The 19,569-nt window shown below is 40.9% G+C and overlaps 1 protein-coding gene across 6 annotated transcripts in view; it reads left to right on the forward strand.

The window, feature by feature from the left end:
- The window catches only part of PIKFYVE (phosphoinositide kinase, FYVE-type zinc finger containing), a 66,235-nt gene that overhangs the window by 3,790 nt on the left and 42,876 nt on the right, over positions 1 to 19,569 (forward strand). For 5 of the 6 annotated variants that reach the window (XM_021398625.1, XM_021398626.1, XM_021398624.1 and 2 more), the window contains exons 3-10: positions 225 to 404; positions 6,346 to 6,464; positions 9,159 to 9,330; positions 9,986 to 10,193; positions 11,307 to 11,396; positions 14,566 to 14,704; positions 17,344 to 17,501; positions 18,540 to 18,651. In XM_021398625.1, coding sequence (XP_021254300.1) covers positions 225 to 404; positions 6,346 to 6,464; positions 9,159 to 9,330; positions 9,986 to 10,193; positions 11,307 to 11,396; positions 14,566 to 14,704; positions 17,344 to 17,501; positions 18,540 to 18,651 — 1,178 coding nt within the window. Of the gene's footprint in view, positions 1 to 224; positions 405 to 5,476; positions 5,563 to 6,345; positions 6,465 to 9,158; positions 9,331 to 9,985; positions 10,194 to 11,306; positions 11,397 to 14,565; positions 14,705 to 17,343; positions 17,502 to 18,539; positions 18,652 to 19,569 lie in introns of those variants that run through there. The other variant, XM_021398629.1, reaches the window with a different exon arrangement.

Raw genomic sequence — 19,569 nt, forward strand, 5'->3', positions numbered from 1 at the left:
GTTTTTTTTTAAACACTTTTCACATTAGGGACATTTCTGGACTAGCCTGAGCCTTAACAGACTGGTTCTACATACTGACCTTTTTCCATGTTTTTATGGCACTTTTCAGACTAAAAATTGATATATGTTGTGTATAATAATGATCCAGATGAGGGTTTTGTGTGTTCTTCTCATTTTCTCTGTTGTATCTGCATGGTTGGTTTTTTGCTGTTTGTCAACTCCAGATGATGGCAGGCTTTCATCCCCAGCGGAGAGAGCAGAAGCAGCACAGGCTGATCCGCAGGCACTGAGTGGTGGCTGGTCCAGTCCTCAACATCCCCCCAGGGCTCAGTCTCTGAGGTCACCGGTTCCGTACAAAAAACAACTAACTAGTGAGCTGCAAAGAAGATCTTCCTCAACCCTAGGTAATTTCGTCTCTTTGTGCTATAAGGGAATATTGTACCAGCCAGTCTGGGTAGCTTTGGAGCGAGGTGAAAGGGAGTGAACAAAGGGTTCATTGTGTAGGTCAGCAGCAGAATTTGGTATCAGGAGGCACTGCTTTGGTGAGTGAGGTTGCACTTCAACCTCAGAAGCATACCTCCACCCTTTCCAGTGTTCCAGCAAGACACCAATTGGTGGCAGTTCTGCTGTTTCAATGGCAAAACAGTGGAATGGAAGAGGCTGTGAAAATATGTCCAACATATTACAACACCTTAAATCTTGATAGTGGAAAAAGTATGCACTGTCCTGAGAGGCTTCGGTTTCTTAATTAGCAATGTGCAAACTACAGAAGCTCAGTCTGAATGAGGTTGCTGTTGGTGTCATCAAAGGAGTTTTTTTTTTTTAGCTGTGTTCAGGGGAATTGAATAGGTACTTGTCTGAGTCTTTTTACTGTCTTTTTATTTGTAACCTAGGGTCAATTACCACATGCTGTACTAAATTTCTCATAGGTGGAATGAGAGTTGAATGTGATTTCATAAAGCTCTTATACAGTGCACTTCTCAAGGCACGGAATTGCTGGTTAGTAGAGGCTGCAGAGGTCTCCACTGAGATCTGTTTGGTTGTTGTGGCAGTTTGGGGTCTTGAGCAAGCTGCTAGGCTGGGTAGAGATGCTGTGCCAGACAGTATTGCCAAGAGTATGGTACCTATTGCAAACAAATCAGATCTTAAACATAGATAATGTGTACGCTTTTTTAAAAAAGTGGCTAGTCCAGAAACCATGTCCATTGTCTTCCTCATTGCCCTCTGGTGCTGTTTGTGCTATTCAGTTGTGCCTGCCTCAACAAACCAAATAAGCTGGGTTGTTTGTTTGGTATGATGTGGGTTTTTTTTTTTTCCCCTTCCTCAGGCTTTTTCTCAAGCACCCCAAGTACAGTTTTGTGCTCTTGGCTGGTTTGTCAACTTACTTCACTCTTAGTCACCTCTTGTAAATCACTTAGGTGTTATCTCTGGATTGCAGGTTAGAAACCTCCAGGCAAGATAGGTGATGTGGTACAATAGAAGGTAGAAATAATCTTCATGTTTGACATCTACTGGGAGTGGGCAGCCAGAAAAGCAAGACTTACTCAAAAACTGTTGCTGTGTTATTCCAAGTACTTTTCAGAAAATGAATACATATTCTTGGGTTTGGATGAAAGTATTCTTAGAAAAAGGAGTTGGTGAATCAGCCATCAGGAAGGAAATAAAGCAAGACCAAGCAGAGCTTATTGACTTATTGAAGAAATTTCTGTGATACTGGGTGCTGAGTGGCCTGACTCAGGATCGAGCATCTTCTCCTGCATCTGCTACTAACACTGGTACTGTAGCAAACACGAGCATGTAATTCAGGTAAAAGTCTACAGGCTGGATGGGGTGGCTTTGCCGGGATTTCTCAGGTCCATCTTGCTGTATTTGAGGCGGGAAAAATCTTTGCCTCTTCCCTCTCCTCAAATCAGGCTTTTCTTTCTTTCTTAAGCAAGCTTGAGAAAATCAGTTCTCCTGCTTTATTGTCTTAAGAGGTACTGAGTGAACAGATCTTTGAAGATTTCCAAACATGGAGCAGAAGAGAATTTAATTTCTGCCATTGCAGCTAATGCTGGATTGCAGGAATAATCTTATAAATTATTGTCCTAACTAAAAAGAATCATGAACTTATTTGTAACTCTTACTGCAGGTATTATTATTTGCTCAGACGCTTGAGTATGACAGTAAGCGTTGTGATTTATACAATCACTTTAGTAGGTAGTTCAGTTCACTCACTGTCTGTTCAGTGTCAGTGAGGCGTCTGATCTAGCTGAGTTTTCTTGTAACATTGTATCTGCAAGTGTTGAGTGTTTTTCCAGGCTTGGCCTTTATTCTTAAGCGATTATTCTTCTAAACAACAGGGGCAAGCGTAAGCAGGAAAATGGTGAAGTCCTTCACCAAGGTCTCCGTAGTCTCCTTGCATTTAAATACTATGCCAAGTTTAAGCAAACTGAAATAAATAAAAGACTTGGAGCAAGGCTGCTGGTGCCTCTAAACAGTGATGGAATGGGATTGCTTCTGAAGATGCTGACTCCTACCCCTCATCTGTCCATTAGCTTGCACTGTCTGCACAGGAGATCCTTTTATTATTAGTGCAAAACAGGGAATGGTGGCTTCTGTATAGGAAAGTGTCTAGTATCAAATATGTGGGGTTGCAGTGATGTGTTTCCTTCAGGACTGCCTACATCAAAGTATTATATTAGCATGTACTGGCATTTGTGAAAACAGGAGAAACTGCTGGATACTAGGCTTAGGTCAAAGATACTTTGTGGGTTGTATGGCAGAAAAAACAGTGCTGAGACTCTGCGCTGACTTGTGGCCTCCCTGTAGGGCATGGATGTCCAACCTTTTGGCTTGTCTGGGCTGCATTTAGTGAACAGAAATTGTCTTGTGCTGCATATACCTAGGTTGCTCCAAAAGTAATGCTTCCTTTTTATTTTCATGGAAACGACAACGTATACAAAGAGCACAATAACACTATTTGATAGAACAAAGTCTCAGCTACAAAACAGTTTTTCAACATAGTCACCACCATTAGCTATGCATTTTTTTCAGTGATGAACAAGAGCCTGCATGCCGTGCTCATAACAGTCTGCACCAGCAAAGGTGATCCACTGTCAGCACTGCTGAAATGTACCACCAACTGCCTCACTTTGCTCATATTCACTGTTTGGTATCCATAAATGTTCAGAAGCATCAGTGAATGTCAGTGGGTGACATTTTTTCTCATGGAAGAATTCAGTGACACCCTTTTTGCTTCATACACACTTCCGTGTGAGACACCATTTTGTCAGACTGCCCCTCTGCTGCCATCTGTCACACAGCAGCAAAATGTAATGGAATATTGGTGGGAAGGTTCAGCCTCTGCTGCCGTATCACTCACATCCTCTTCTGATGTTATAGGCCAGCATAACAAAATAGCAGGCACTACTTTCAGAGCAGCTTTTGCAAAATATACAGTACAGTTAATAGATAAGTAACAAAACAACTTAAAATATTTTTCTTAAAACATTAACCAAAAAAGAGAGAATTAAAACCATAAGACCTAGTGGGATGTTTAACCTTGTTTTTGTGAAACTAATGCACCAGTCAGGTTCAGTGGCAGTGGTTGCAATTCTTAGTGAGGTCTCAAGGTGTTCATTAGATTTTTGGTAAAATTTTACTCTTCCTGTACTTCATCCTTGATAATAATTGTTCAAAATGTGTGTACTGCCAAAAAGCAATGACATGAATCAGGTGTGATTCAAAATGTATGCAGTTATTTGCCATCACTTGAGTCAGCACTGCACAGCACTGCCCTCCCCGTGCCCTTATTTCACTTGACACAGCATTAATAGCACAGTGATGGTTTGGCTGTTGCTGAGCAATGGGTGCATGAGCGGGGCCACTCCGTGGGGAAGTGCCACTGTCTTTAAATCACGAGGAGGGAGTGGGCCGGGCCACATTGTGAGCTGCGCTGGGCCACATGCAGCCTGCGGGTTGGACATGCCTGCTCTGGGGTAATGTGCTGCATCCTTTACTGGAATTGCAGCTGGAGAGCTTGAACTGCTATCACAGAAACAAAGTGCCCACCTGGCTATATTGGAGTGTGTGTGTGTGTACAAGATTGTAGGAGACTGACAGTAACAAGGAAGGCAGAGGGGCTTAGTAGGAATGCAGAAGGGCCAGCAATTGTATGAGGAGGAAGAAGGCATAAGGAAATTGTGTGGTGGCTATTGGGAAGCATAAAGAACGTGACCTATTACCAGAGCATCTCTTCCATTGAAAAAGGAGTTGGAAAATGACATACTTTGCATCTTTCCAAGTCACTGACATACAATGTTTGAGCCATTACGGTGAGCTTGAATATGAAACTGTGTGCTTTGGCCATGGAAACTAGAAAGCAGTTCATGTTGTGTTATCAAAACTGAGGTATCCGTGGTAGGGTTCTTTGTTCTCTGTTGAAACTGTGTGAAGTACGTCCAGTGTTAATGTATGGACAGCTCACCAAATCTCTGTGACTTGAACTCAGAAGAACATGTAAGCTTAGTAGGTAGTCATAGCTGGAATTGTATTCTACATTTCTAGTGTTCACGGTTCAGACAGGGAGACCAGTAAAAAGAGGCAGAAAACATTGCATTTCAGAGAATGTGCAGATTGTGCTGCTATAAATACATGTAGGAAGGATGAGGATTACTGTTGAAATATGAGGTTTTCTTGGCTCTTTAAGAGTTAATTTTTAGCTTATGGAGGACAAATTGGTTAGAAATAAGTCAAATTGGAAATCTGTGGGGTTCATTTGGCATACAGAGTCTGTGTTCAGTGACTGTGTAGATGGGAAAGAAATGGAGAGAAAACACAGGTGCTGCGTAAGCTTGTACTCATAAAGAGACTTTAATGTTTGTGAAAGTGAAGGTGATTTAATGATGCCTCTACTGCTGATGACATGTTTTTTCTGGTGTAGACAATATCCTTTTGACTTTGTTTTTTGTAATATAGTAAGCAGCCTTTAACTAACGAGATCCAGTGGGGATTAAGATGTGACTTTTCCTTAGCACTGTGTGCGTTTGTAATTTAGTAATCACTTGCCTGACAAAGTTTGTGGTTAATTGCGCAGGAGGCCTGATAATAATTTCCTGAAAAATTTTCCTGAAAAAGTCACTTAAATCACCCTAGGAGAACTTGGTTCTGTTAGAAAGTGTGCTTATCTGGCTTTTAAATGAATTCCACGTGGCTAGGCACTGGATTTAAGCACTCAGGTCTCTTTAAAATGATCTGTTGTGTATTCTTTGTTGTACAGAGTTCATTCCATGCACATATGATTAACTTAATTAACTAAAAATATCTAGTAAGAACCTGAAGAGAAGGCATGGAATCCTGCAGTTTTAATCACATTCCTCTAAGGGTTTTGATCTCTTGCACACAGAGGCGCAGCTGAGTTCTCACTGCACTGCAACAGTTAACACCCTTCTGCTTGTGCTGTCAGCATTCCTGCTGACATCAGTGGTCTCTAAAGCTGTAAACAAAAAGCAGCCATGTCTGTTTTTCCTGTACTGAGGGAATCAGATTAAAATGCTAGTCAGATGGAGAGCAGCGAAGCTGGTAAGGAACTTTAAACTGTTCAGAAAAATTGTTTATGTAGAAAGGTGACTCTGAAGATGTTTACGTGTTGAGTAAATACAGCACTATCTGCAGATCCTTCTTGGAGAGGAGGACCCTGTTTGTAACTAGTACTGCAATGATTCAAAGCAATCTAGCATTTACAGGAAAGAAATTAACTGTAAAAATTAACTACATTCTTATTTAGTAGTCTCTTTGCTATAGTTAAATAAGAATGCTTGTACAAGTTCTCAGCAGCTTGACTTTTTTTAAAAAAAAAAAAAGGATCTAACTTCTGGATAAATTTTATTCTGAGTTTCTGAATGTAATAGAAACGGAGCTATGGAGTTCTTAGACTTGTTGCAGTCATTTAGAAATAAACTAAGGTGACTCATACCAGTCCAAGAAGGAAGGTAGCAATTGTTTCAGTTATTTTGTAAGTATTAATGTCCTGGAGGACATTCTAAAGCAAGAATTCATTGCTTTCTAAAGGGATATTACAAGGTTAATATAGGAAACTGAAAATCACTTCTTTAAAAGATATTTTAATTCTTAGAATTTAAATTTTTTTTTTTTGTAAACACTTAGATTATAGCATTTAAAATGTTAAAGTAAGCTATCAGGCATCAAAAGCTCATTTTGGAGGGGAGGAGTGTAAGGGCAAGAAATGATACACGCTGTAACTTTGTAAAGTGCCTATTTGTGTGACTCCAATAGGGTTTCATGTTGTGGCGTGAATGTGGATGTGCCATGGAGTAAGTGTTACTACTCTCCCTTTCTTTGCAGACAATCGAAGGAAAGTGGAACCTCCTCTTGGAGGTCATGATCCTCGAACAGCAGTTCAGTTAAGAAGCCTCAGCACTGTCTTAAAGCGCCTCAAAGAAATCATGGAAGGGAAGAGCCAGGTACTTCTGAGGGGTTTGTATGCCAAAGCATCTAGAAACTGGGCTTCCTTGATCTTCATTTTTGTATGTATCGTGAAGACTTTTTCAGACGTTTTGGAGGATGAGTGAAAGAACTCAGAACTCATTGTGTGAGTGCATGAGAAATACATTTAAATTGATGATGACTTTTGACATGTCAGAGGTCTGTCATTGTTCATTTTTTTGTACCTAGACTAGATGTTCTCATTTAACACTAGTTCCCATTTCTGTATTACCGTACCTAGTATTACCTGAGTGTTTTCTTCCTTGAAGGCACTCCATGGGGAGGAGAAACACATTGCCTGTCAGAAAGAGTAACAGGAGTTCTAGGATAAATTAAATCTGTTTACTGTTGTAATGGATGTTCAGCAACATTCACTTGAAAGTCTTGTTCTGTCAACCATTTTGATTCAAATGACAGCGGTCTCGTGGTTGCTGTTAATATGCTGCTTTTGCTTCCCTGTGCTGTTTCGTATGAAGCCTTTAATGGGAGGATCTAGTCGAGAGAAGAAACCACAACTATTTATAAGTCATGATATAAATAGCTGTGTTTGAGAACACAAGGCAGGCAAAAGTATGTTTAATTAAATGAAATTGGAAAAAGGCTTTTGTCTTGATAGCTTTTGCGGGTGGACTTTGAGTAAACTCATTAAGTGCCATTCTGCTTGTAAAAGAAACCGTGCTTTGGCAGAGAATGATATTTTTGGGGATGAAACTCAAGCCTTTCATTGCAGTGAGCAGGACGCTGAGTATGGCCCTTACTTATTTTTCAACTTTTGGCAGATTCTGAAGGCCTTGAAAATTTTCTATAATCTTTGAGGCTATTGGAGAAGTTAGTATTCAAACAGGCAGGATGCAGCAGTAAATTAAGTCTAGATCTTTCTCTGGAAGCGGTCTTTCAGTTGTTGGCATACTGATGTGTACAAATGCTAATGCCTTGCTACCCCTGCCTGCAAACACGTCTTACTTGTGTCACTTCAGGCAAGTTTCTTCCCACTGTGGAGTTGGCTTAGTTCTGCAGGAGACCACATTACTATTGTAGAGAGCAGGTGTTACATCCTAAAAGGTACTGCTCGGAGTAACAGGTTTCTGTTCTGAATCCTTCCTTGTAGGCTGTTCTTGTTACGAGTGCTGGCTTCAAGCTGAGCAAGGCAGAGAGCTTAGAAAGATGTTTCTAGTTTTCTTCCTCCATGCTTCTTCCTAAATCAGCAATGGCTGAGTTTCTCGACACCCAGCCATGAGTAAATGTGATAGAAGCAATGTGGTTGAGGTAGTGGGTAGGGGCACTGGCAGTTATGCGTATGGACAGAATGTTCTGTGGATAGAATAGCCGTTCTGTCCATGTGGTAGAACAAGAGACTTGGCTCATCCTGCAGAACCACAGCAAAAACTGTTTATCAGCATCCCCTGCAGCTTTGCAGCGGTTCCTTGGCAAAGCGCTTCCTTATGGTTTTCTCTGCTTGAAGTTTATTATTCATGTTAAAGTTTTCTAGACTATATTGAACAGTTTTGGCCTCTTTCTGTATGAGATCTCTTGGATGAGGAAGTAATGAAATTGTTGTTTTGGTCTTTTTGGTCTCAAAATTAGTTTAGCAGCTATGTTTAACTTCACTTCGTGAAAATCCAAAAATATTTGGAAATTCAGGATATTCCTTTTCCTTATGTGAAAACTGGAATACAGATCAGCTTTCTTTTCTGTGCTTATTCTTGGCTCGTTTTAAGAAAATTCATGCGGTGCTTTTTCTTCCTAAGAAAAATCCTGTGTATTCAGTTCCTCTAAAAGGGCTCATTGCCAGAATTGAACTCTAGCAAAGAATGATTCACAGTCAGAGCTGTCACGTGACTATTAGCAGTTGCCTCCATCCATGGTGAGTGTAGCTGACATGCTCAGAATTACAATTGATAGATTTGTTTTACTTTGTTTATAGCTACATCAGCACATGGAGGTTTCACCTCTTTGTTTCCAAGCTTTAAAAATGAGACAGAACTGTGGCTGCACCCATGCTATATAATCAGTATATGACATTATCTGCTGAATGTATATTCTACAGTTGTCTTCACATAGCAGTTAACCTGGAGTTTTGAAACTACATCAGTCTTGGAGTCAGGTTTTACATCTGTTTACTGAACAATGAAGAGTTTGGCCATGTAATAAAACTTCATAGTTTTGTTCTTTATCATTTCTGAAATGATAAAGTACATCCTAGTGTTAGCTGTTGAAATGATCTTGCGTTGTAAATTCCCGAGAGCTTAATTTGCTCCTGAAAAACCAACCCTCAGTTGATATTAAGCTGTGCTGGTTGAGGACCTGTTGTGCAAGGAGCAAATGAAAAGGGAGAAGCAATCAATGCTTTCTTTGTTGCTTCTTGGCTGTTATGTACAGCTCATGGTTCTTGTTTTGTTTTTCATCTTCTGGTTTCCCTCCATGTTGAATCAAGAAGCCAAAGGCTTGTTAGATTTAATCTCACAGTTAAGAACTGTCTTAGTCTTCTGGCTCACTATAAAACTGTGTGAAAAATAACTTCTGTGCATGCATGTGTTTATACCCAAGTGTGCGCATGCACAAATGTGAATAAGTGGTATTACATTTTAATGTGCAATGCCTACAAAGCAATCATTAATCTAAACATGCTTTTTTATTTACAAAAATGTTTTCTATGTTGCCTTGCTTTGTAGGACAGTGACTTGAAACAGTACTGGATGCCTGACAGCCAGTGCAAAGAATGCTATGACTGTAGTGAGAAGTTCACCACCTTCCGTCGGAGACACCACTGTCGACTTTGTGGGCAGATCTTCTGTAGTAGATGCTGCAATCAAGAAATCCCTGGAAAATTCATGGGCTACACAGGTGGGATTTATTCACTGAGAAGTATTACATTCTCCGTGTGCTCAACTCTGTTTGGACAATTGCATTTCAGATTCTGACATCTCCTAGATATGCTGTACAGGTCTCTAGCAGGCTTAGAAATAATCTTAAGGGATGACAAGACCCAATTCTACTTTCTCTCGTGTGTTGTTGGGTTATGCCATGTCTGCTTATTTGTACCAACACTGATGACAAATCAAATATGGCCACTATGTAATAAGGATGTTCACTACAGAAAGCAGGCCATGTGTTCTAAATGGAGGGTAAGGGAGACTCTTTCAAATGCTGATCACCAAACTCTAGATGTCTCCTGATGAAAATTCCTACTTCCAGACACCAAGTCATATGTCACATCTTACTAGCTACTGTTGTACCCTGTGCTCTTTCTCTTACTCTCCCAGCCAACCTCTCTCCAACTGATCATGTGTTAAGCATCATTTGACTTGGAGAGGTTCCCTTGGTGTATAATTATCTGGGGTTTTGCTCTTTAAGGGAACAAGAGAACTAGACTTTGACATGCAAAGATGTTTTGAAGCAGGAAATTCTTCTTTTTCTCACCACTGCACACCTGATCCTAAAGGAACAGAGTACTCTTTTGTTCCTGTTCACTTAAACTGTCTGGTTCCTCTTTTTGTAGGGGATCTCCGAGCCTGTACTTACTGCCGCAAAATAGCCTTAAGCTATGCACACTCCACAGATAGCAATTCCATTGGAGAAGATTTAAATGCTCTGTCAGATTCTGCGTGTTCAGTGTCGGTGTTGGATCCTGGTGAGCCTCGCACTCCAGTTGGGAGCCGTAAAGCGAGCCGCAACATCTTTCTGGAGGAGGATCTCACCTGGCAAAGGTGAGGTGAAGGACTTTTTGTTGAGCTCTAGAGTCTTAACTGTGTTTTCAGGCTGTCATGTGCTGAGACAAAAGCTGGTGGTTTAGGAGCACATAGAATTAAAACAAGATTCCAATGATGTGCATGGTTTTTATATTCTTCTCATCAAATTGAAATATGGAAACCTTTCTCGTGAAGTTTTAAATTATTCAAAGTTATGTGGTTTCTGTATATGAAGTAGTTTTCATCAGAAGAAAACCTGGGAGTTCAATCTCTTCCCAAAATAATATATATAGAATAAGGCTGTCTCCTCGTGTCATGTGCTACAAAGAAGTGAGAACGGTATTTAGGAGAGTGCTGCTGTATTTACTTGTCTGGTGCTACTCTAATTTTTGAACAGCTGGAAAAATAGAAGCATGCCCTCCTACTTAACTAACTTGAAGTATCATGTCCTTTAAAAGTCAAGGAGCAGAGTATTCTGGGCAAGTACAGCTACTCAGAGTAGTATTGTGTACATTTTCTCATGAAGACAATTTATTGTGTTGGTAACATGTCTACATCCCAGAGCACAACCAGTACAGTTGTTGTCAGTGGGAGTGTAGTGACTCGCATCTCATAGTTTTGCAAGCAGTAGGAGTTAATGTTTTAGGTGTTTGTGCATCTGCTCTCCTTTCTTCTGGACTGAAGGGAAAGAGGGAAAAGGTGATAGTGTTAAACAATTACAGAAGCTTTTCTGTATCTTGGTATGAGCTGTTTAGTAGTAGATGCAATATAAGCAGTGATGTCTGTAAAGATGATGTGTTGGAGATGGGGGCAATGCCTCTACCTTCAAAGCACTGAATATCAAGTAATAAAAGGGGTAGAAACCTGTATGAATGGGATATAGGGAAAGAAGGCAGGTTAATAGAAGGGGTGGGGAAGAGCAGAACAAGAGTCTGAAAGTAGCGATCTTAAGTGCTGTCCCCCTGATTTCATTGGCCTACAGATGGGGAAGGATTTCCCTATTATCTTATTGATTTACTATAGTGGATGTGAAGGTAGCGTTATGATGAACTGTACTTTAATTGCAACTGTTCTGATGTTACTGCACGTCAGGTCTCTCAAACATCTGTAACACACCTCTTTCTCCTACAGTTTGATTCACCCAGACTCTTCAACTACAACGTTGTCTGCACGCCTTGGGTCTGTCCAGGAGGATGCAGGGAAGTCTCCAGCTAGGAATAGGTAAGCTAATAATATCTGCATATTTCCTGTTGTGAATGCACTCATTGCACGCTCTTTGCTGTAAAGCTTATATTTTGCATTTTGTTTTTACTGAGCATGCTATTTCATGTCTAAAATGAGACTCAGGTACATATTCCTGCTAATAAATTTACTACTTTTGAGGAACCTGTAGTTTGCTACTGAGTAATTCAAATGGAGGTGGTGGTAAAGAGGAAACAAAAGAAAGGAAATGGCTAAGAAAGGGAGAGTTCCACGGCAGCTCAGCAAAAGGGAGTAGCAAAGAGACCTGTCCTGGGAGGCCAAGTCTGAGGTCAAGAAGGAGAAGAGGTGTTTTTTTTTTTTTTTCCTGTTGTTTTTGTTTTGTATTGTTTCGCACTACATTCCCCACTCCCCAGTCCCTCAGCTGATCCATTGAATATAATCTTGTTAAAGTTACCTGGTTTTCTTAGGCTGAAATCTCATCACAGATCTTCATGCAGCAATGCTGGAATGAATTTTAAATGTTCCTGAGAGCTTTAGTATAATTTTTGAATGCTTGAGCTTAATCCCATTCAATAGTCTGGTATTAGAAGAACAAGTAATTTCTACTTCACAGTGCTTCTGCTATGTTTCTAGTTAAATATTTTCATTGTGGTTAAATTAGGGGAAATAAAGATGAGGCAAAGATATGAGGAGCAGAGCAAAGATGATCCAGATTTCAGTGCTGGAGCCAGGAGACATTCATCAGCTTGTTTGCATAGGTGTTCCATGAATACAGATGTGAAGTGGTTTAGAGGGTTCTGGCAGGGACAGCAAAGACTTGGAAACTCAGCTGGGAAGGATGCTGGGTGTGCCTTTCAGGGAATGGACTACTTCACATCTTTATCTTCTGTGTGATGGGGGCAGTTAAGAGGAGGTGAACACTGACTGTTCAGCTGAGGGGGGAAGATATCACCTAGGTGGAATAAAACTTGGTGAATAAGCTAGTACCAGAAGCCAGTTCTGGGCAAACATGACAAGGAGTCCAGAGTTAAAAGTTCAGTGGTAAATATCTGCAGTGATGTCAAGAGACCTTGAGGATGTTCTTCTGCTTCCTGTGTGAGTTGACATTGTCTGCTTTAAAAGCTTTTGGTGTTTGTTCACACATGCAGTGGGAGGAGGATTCTAAGCTGGTTCTGACAGGCTCAAACTGCTAGTTAAAGTTAACTCTCTCTGCCTATTCATGACCTCACTGTAGCATTTAGCCTTCTGGGCTCACATTTGAGGAGTAGTGATCAGATATAACTCACCTCTGCCAAAACTCTGAGCATGTAGAAACGAAGTTGTGAGCTTTTTATTTAAAGAGCGTTTCTGTTTTTAACTGTATTCACAGAATGTAATCTCAGGGTTAAGCAATACTAGTTTTAAGATCTTCTCAAAGCAGCTTTTGGTATTTGTTTGAGGCGAGCTTGACCACGCTACTTTCTAGATGACAGACTCCAAAGAAGGTGCAGGCTGGGTGCATCTAGATGCAATTAACAGAAGTTACCTTCTGTTATTGGTCTTCTCTGTGGATGAGAGATATGTGATACTGTTTCTCAAATTAATGTTGGGAGGAAGTACATCAGTTAAATGTTGCAGAGGATTAAAACTTTTCTGCCTGTTCTTTTCAATGGTAGGGGTTATCATTGCAGTGTCTCCCTCTGTTTTTAGACTGGGCAAATACATTCAAGTTCTGGATATCATTGGTGTTGATAAGGACATAGACATGAAATGTAGTGTGCATTGCTTGATGTCCTTTTACATAAAATAAAAATCCCTGCTGCTTACAGATAGGTAGCACAGTTAAAGCAGCTCTTGTGAAACAACTTAATTGTGGGCTTTAATGTCAATCTCATTCCACATAAGAATACTTTCTGTTAAACTGCATTACTCTGCCTGGCTGATTTATCAATTCTAGTTCTTTTCAACTTACAACATCTGAACAGTAGAAGACTGGCAGAGTTTGCCTAGGACAGAACAGTTTTGCTATCGTGTCTTCGTGTATACAGATGCAAAGCCAAGATAGTTTCCTTTTGATTCTGCATCAATGACTAAAGTGGACTCCTGCTCAAGAAGAAGAGCAGTAGTGATTTTGTGCCTATAGTGCATTCAGTTCCTTCTTCCTTGCTGCAGCAATGCTGGACTAATTCAGTTTTAGTATTTAACACTTAGGATTAGCCACATTGTCCTTTGAGAATTCTTGGGAAAAGTCAGAGTGTCTGCTAATAGAGCTTGCTAATTGGCTAGCTGAGTTTCATTCCACAGAGTAAGAGCTGGCAGCAGTTCTCACCACTGAGGCTGCTGCAAACCTCTTGGATCAGTGCAGCATTGAAATTCTGATCTTCCGTGTTGCTGTATGCAGAAACATTGTATGCACTCCTTACAGCACTGCTAGCATTACTAGCTTATACTGCATATATGCAGCTGCTGTACAATGAGAAGAATTTATACTCTGTTTATTCAGAGGCTTAATCTAGCTATGGGGTATTTGGAAATTGTATTTGCATTTGTAGCTTTGCAATGATTATTGCAAAATAGTATGTTTGTATTGGAGTTCCTAGCCTGGATTTCCCAACAGCTGGGCTGAGACCAGGTGAATGTTGTACGTCACAATGCAAGGGAAAATTGCCATCTGGAGAGAATTCCATGTCCAGCAAACAGATTAACTTTTAAAATTATTTCCACTGCAAACTCTCAGTGTATATGTTTCAGAGATGTGAGGAGAAGGAATTTTGAATGGTTCAAGGGTAGTGAGAATCTCAGTGCCTTGTAACAAGGATCTTGGTATTGACTGCCCTTGCTGGCATCTGCCTTGCCTCCAAAGTGCTGGACGTCCTAATTATCCAGCATCTCATGTCTTTCCCCCTCTATTCAAATGCAGGCGCATATGAATTGCTGTGTCTGAACTTAGCTCTAGCTGCTTTCTACAAAGGGCTTTACAAAAGTTTTCATTTCAGTTAGATGTTTCACCCCAATACACTTTTAATTCCTGGGGGTCCTTTGACTGGGAGGGAAAATGGGGGGAATTCAGCCAGTAAGTATGTATTGAGGAGTGTGAACAGCATCAAAGATTAAGTTCTTCCTTAGCGTGCCACAAGAGAACAGTCTGCTCTGCTGAAGCACCACACAATGAGCACTTACGCTTCTATCCTTCTCTCCTGCACTCCAGATCAGCCAGCATCACTAACCTGTCGCTGGATCGGTCAGGTTCACCGATGGTGCCTTCCTATGAGACATCCGTCAGCCCCCAGGCCAGTCGCACACATATGAAGGCAGAGACCAGCGAGGATGAGCGCAAAATCCTTCTGGTATCTTTCAGGCTTCTGTTTGTCTTGCTCTGTGAAAGCAATGGAGTTTGGCTTCCTCGTGTCATGCAGCGGGAGTATCCTGCTGCCTTTCAAGGATCTTATCTGAGTATTCTTGCCTTGACTGCTCCTCCAGATGGTGCAGGGATGGAGAATATTGACGCTGCTTTGGGCTCGTCTGTTGTTCTGAAATCATATGTGGTGTTTGCATAAATATGTGTAGATTTTTAGTCTTAGGGAATTTGTTACTCTGTGGAGTTGGTGTATGGTGGGTCTGTGTGGATTACACTTGCCACTGTTGCAATTGTGACCAAGTGATCTGATTCTGTATTTTTGCAAGTTCAGATTTTCCCCTTCATAGGCTACTTAAAGGGGAACTCTAAATGGCTATTTCAAAACGTTTCTCTGATGAATGAGTTAAAAGCTGTCGCAGCTTAGTGGACCAAGACATAACTTGATCCCTCCCATTGTTTGCAGAATAAATGTTAATATTTTTTGAAAGGTTGTGACATACTTTTTCAAGGAAAAATCAATGGGTAACTAAATGTTCTAAGTAGTCCTATTATCCTCTTCCTGCTGGCGGGAGTGTTGTAGGTAGCAGTTACTGTGCAGTGTTAAGTAGAAAATGGTGTTTCTTTTTTGCGGTGGAGAAACAGGTTTCCAGCAACTGGGGCAAAACGATATGAGGTAAAGGGGAGTGTTTTTCACACTTGAAGATAAAAAATTACTTTCCACTGCCATATTTAAAATCAGGAAGTTTACTTTCTGTATTGGTAGGTATTTGCCTGACATCAGCAGAATGCAAGTAAATCAAAACACTCTAGTTCCTGCTCAGTTGTACAGCTCTGCAAATAGAGAGTCATGTGAGAGAGAAGCATTTTTAAGGCATGTCTCTACACCTCCCTACCCCATGCATGTTAATGCAGAAACAGTAAAATCTAAAACACTGTGAGTGCAAATTGGAGAAGGATGATCAAGTCCCAGCACACTTCAGCTTCATGTTTAATTTTTGGTCTGTTTTCTTCTTTGAGGAAGAAGAGGCTTGTATAGTTTCTGTTCATGAAAGTACAGAAGATGCAGTGTTAATGTAGGTTTTGCTGGGAATTCCCACTGTTTGTTTCTTGTTTTTAGTATGTAGAGCTGACTCTGTATCAGAAGGTAATTGAAAAGTTCACATACTGCATTCAGAAGACTGAATGCAGTATTATGTTTTCATAAGCTTTGCTTATGAAACAGAGTAGGGGAAGATGTAAGTACGTGGAGAAAAACATATACTTCTCTGAATTAAAGGTAAAAATCCTTGAGTTGAAAAAGTTTACTGTATTTTGCCAGTTTGTTCAGTTTCCTGAACTTACCGTGTGAGTTAAAGCAAAAATACAAGGCAGATAAACTGTTGAATTGCCACTTGCATCAAGTCTTATGATCCTATGGTGTGTTCAGTAACTGACCTATTTGATAGTATACCTGGTGTGGCAGTGGAGCTGCTGACATTGGTGCTAGGATGATGCCCAGGGCAGCCAGTGCTGAAAGTAATAGCAGAAAGGCAGCCCAGAAACAGAGGCAGAGTAAACCTCTTAGATCTCAGAGCATCCTTGGGAAAGTGCAATGAAGTGGATCTGGCAGTTAACTGGAAAGCTGAAATTGGTTAGAGTTGCATTCAGGCTCTTTTGTTGTTGCACAAAGGTGGAATGAGTGAAGTGTTTGAAAAAGTGAGCTGCAGTGGCACTTCTCCATCCCTTGCTGTGTTCTGTTGCTCTCAAAATAATCCCAAGTTATTTTCCAGGTTGTTCCAACTCAGCAACAATAGGTTGTGCTGTGCCAAACCTAGGTTCATGTGGGAAAACAAAAGGGCCCAGGTGGCAGGCTGACAGTTGAGTTTGGATGGAGCATAACCAAAGCAAGATTTGACATGCATGCTTAGCAGGCCTGGAAACAAGATCAGGGCATAGGCTGAGGCGTTCCAAGTGGTGGGAAGAAAATACTTAGAGCTTCAAAGAGGGTTAATTAAGTTGGGCGGGGGACAGAACTTTTTTTGTTCAGTGGCAAAGCTAGCGATGTCTTAAAAAAAAAAATAATAATAATAATTCTATACTGGACACTACAAAAGAGAATCTTCAGTAAGAAACAATTGTCAGAACTTGAACGTGGCAATGTGTATTGCAGTGTCACATACTTGTTTTCTGTGGGCTGGCAAATGAAGTAGGGTGCTTCATAAAAGCTGGGCACAGAACATGTAGCGAAAAAAAAAAAAAACCCTCTTCTGAAGGATGAATTGTCCTTCATCTTATACACACCACCTGAGTTTGAGACTAAGGTGGAAGAGAGCAGTGGTGAGGGCGTAAGTATCTTGCTGGTGGTAGAAAAGCTTGCTACATTAAAATGCTAAGCCCCTTAACTCTGAATGTAACCACTTTGTTTCTTCTTTGTTCTCAACTTACATAAAGGAAGGTTGTAAGGAGCAGATCCCATGTTTGTCCACTGTTTGTTTTGCACCTATGTGTAAGTTAAGCAGAATGGCTTAGATTTTGTGCCTGTTTGTAAAGGGTACTTGATTGAGAATCTGATTTGAGGACCCAGGCTGATGCTCTTGAAACCAGTGCCGAGGTCAGACTACTGAGTAACTTGTGTATCTCCCTGTCCAGGACTCAGTCCAGCTGAAAGACCTATGGAAGAAAATCTGCCATCACAACAGTGGGATGGAGTTCCAAGACCATCGCTACTGGCTGCGGACACATCCCAACTGCATTGTGGGAAAAGAGCTGGTGAACTGGCTCATCAGAAATGGGCACATAACCACAAGGTAACCCTGATGCTTTAGGAAGAAAGGTGTCTTCTGACTCTGTGGCAGAAGGTTTTGAGTTTTAGCTAATGTAGGGTAACTTTGATTCCAGAGAGACCCCTTTGCAAGAAAACGAGAAAGAAGGGGATCTGAATTTTGTTTCTTTGCTGCCTGCTAGCATGATTCTGATTCCCCACCGTTCCCCAGAAAAGGGAAGAGGGGCAGGCTGGTTCAGGAGCTGGTGTGGGAAGCAGAATACGGGACAATTATCACTCAAATGGGCAGAGAAGAGTGATTGCATTACAAAGACTCTCGAAAAAAAATTTTTTTTCAGAGCTATGTGCTCCATTTTGGTAAAGGGAATGCAATTTGCAGGGTCACCAAGCTACATGTGTTTTGGATATCTGTTTGCAAAGGTTCCTGCTTCGTACAATAGAGGTGAAAATTAGTGTGTTCTCCCAGCTTCACAAAGGAGTTTTTGGCCACTCAAAGCATTTCCCTGTTGCTAAGAGGGGTAAAAAAAAATCCAATTCAATCTTTTCAAGCCTAGAAGAAAGCAGACTGCTGAGTTCCCTGATATTCTGAAGGATGAGTCTGCCCTTGGGATCAGAGATCACTATGAGCATTTGATAGCTAAATTTTTGGTGGAACTGGTTGATCTTAACACTGCAAATGAGTATAAAGAATCAGATGTATTTAACTATGCAAGAGGGAGGTAAAACTAAGACTGCTTTCATATTTATTGGGCCAGTGTCCTCACTTAGCAGAGATGTTCAATATGTGTAACTCAAGCTGAAGTTATTGGAGGAGTACAAACAGTATATCTTGTCTGCTGGACTCTCAGTTAGGTTTAGAGCTCTGGCAGTCTCCATCTAACTCTATACTTGAATCATTACACCCTGCCCCTCCACAATATTTTAAGAAGTGTCTAGTTAAGTATGGTGGTAGAATACAGTGGAGTAAAAAATCATAGCAAATGACATTTTCCTCTTATACCATGCTTGTACCATAAACTGTGTGTTTAAAAACAGAAAACTGTCTCTGCTCTCATACTTCCAGGGTTCAGGCCATTGCAATAGGACAAGCACTAGTTGATGGACGCTGGCTAGATTGCGTCAGTCATCATGATCAGCTCTTCAGAGACGAGTATGCCCTGTACCGACCATTGCAGGTAGAAGGGTGAATCTGACTCAAGGGAGAAAGGCAGTAGGAGTATTATGATTCTTACTGCTTTTGGCTGCTGACTAGAATATTTTTTAAAATTATTATCTCAGCAGCCATTGTGCGTTTTCTAAATAAACTCTCTTGTATAGAGATCTGGAGTCTACATGTTTTTCCTTAGTGGCTAAAAGCCTGAGGAAGCTGCATTTGCCCAGAAAGCTTTGGAGCTTTGCCTTGTGGAGGATGAATTGCTGCATTTACTGCTGCCTATAGAAAAGGAAAGGATCTCCAGTTTAGGCCAATACATCTCATGTTGGGCATTTTCCAGAGGCCTTATAATGCCGCAGTCAGTGCTTTTGGCAGATGTACTGTATATAGTGTGCGTAGTCTAGAGTCTGTTATGCAATTGCCGGTACTGAGCTTTAAAATTTTTCAAAGTATGGGTATTTTGGAGATACTATGTTTGAACATAAGATAACCTTCTGATCTCTAGTGATGGCAGCAGTAAGGAATTCAGTACCGTAGCCATGTGATGCAAGACTGGGAGGAAGTCTCTGTCCTGCTTTCCAGATAGGGCTGGCTAGCTGAGAGTCAGGAAACCACTGACCAGAGATGCTATCCGACCATATTTCATTGTAATCAAACTTGCACTTAGTAGTGAGTCTTCTATGTTCTTCCACTTCTCACAAGGGAGAGTGGCTCAGCTGTCCCATGAACATCAACTAGAAAGCTTACAGCCAGTAGCTTCATGTTTTCATTGTGCATTTCAGCTCTTGGCCACTCTATTTCAGTTTGCTAGTAAAGCCTTACCCTTAAATAGCAAACACTTGTGGATCTATGTTTGTAACTATTTGCAAGGGGGCCATGTTAGTCCAGGTTTAAAGCCAATTCTCATCAGCTGAAAGCTCTATATGATCACTTTTCTCCC

Source organism: Numida meleagris, chromosome 5, assembly GCF_002078875.1.
Source record: "Numida meleagris isolate 19003 breed g44 Domestic line chromosome 5, NumMel1.0, whole genome shotgun sequence".
Taxonomy (NCBI): domain Eukaryota; kingdom Metazoa; phylum Chordata; class Aves; order Galliformes; family Numididae; genus Numida; species Numida meleagris.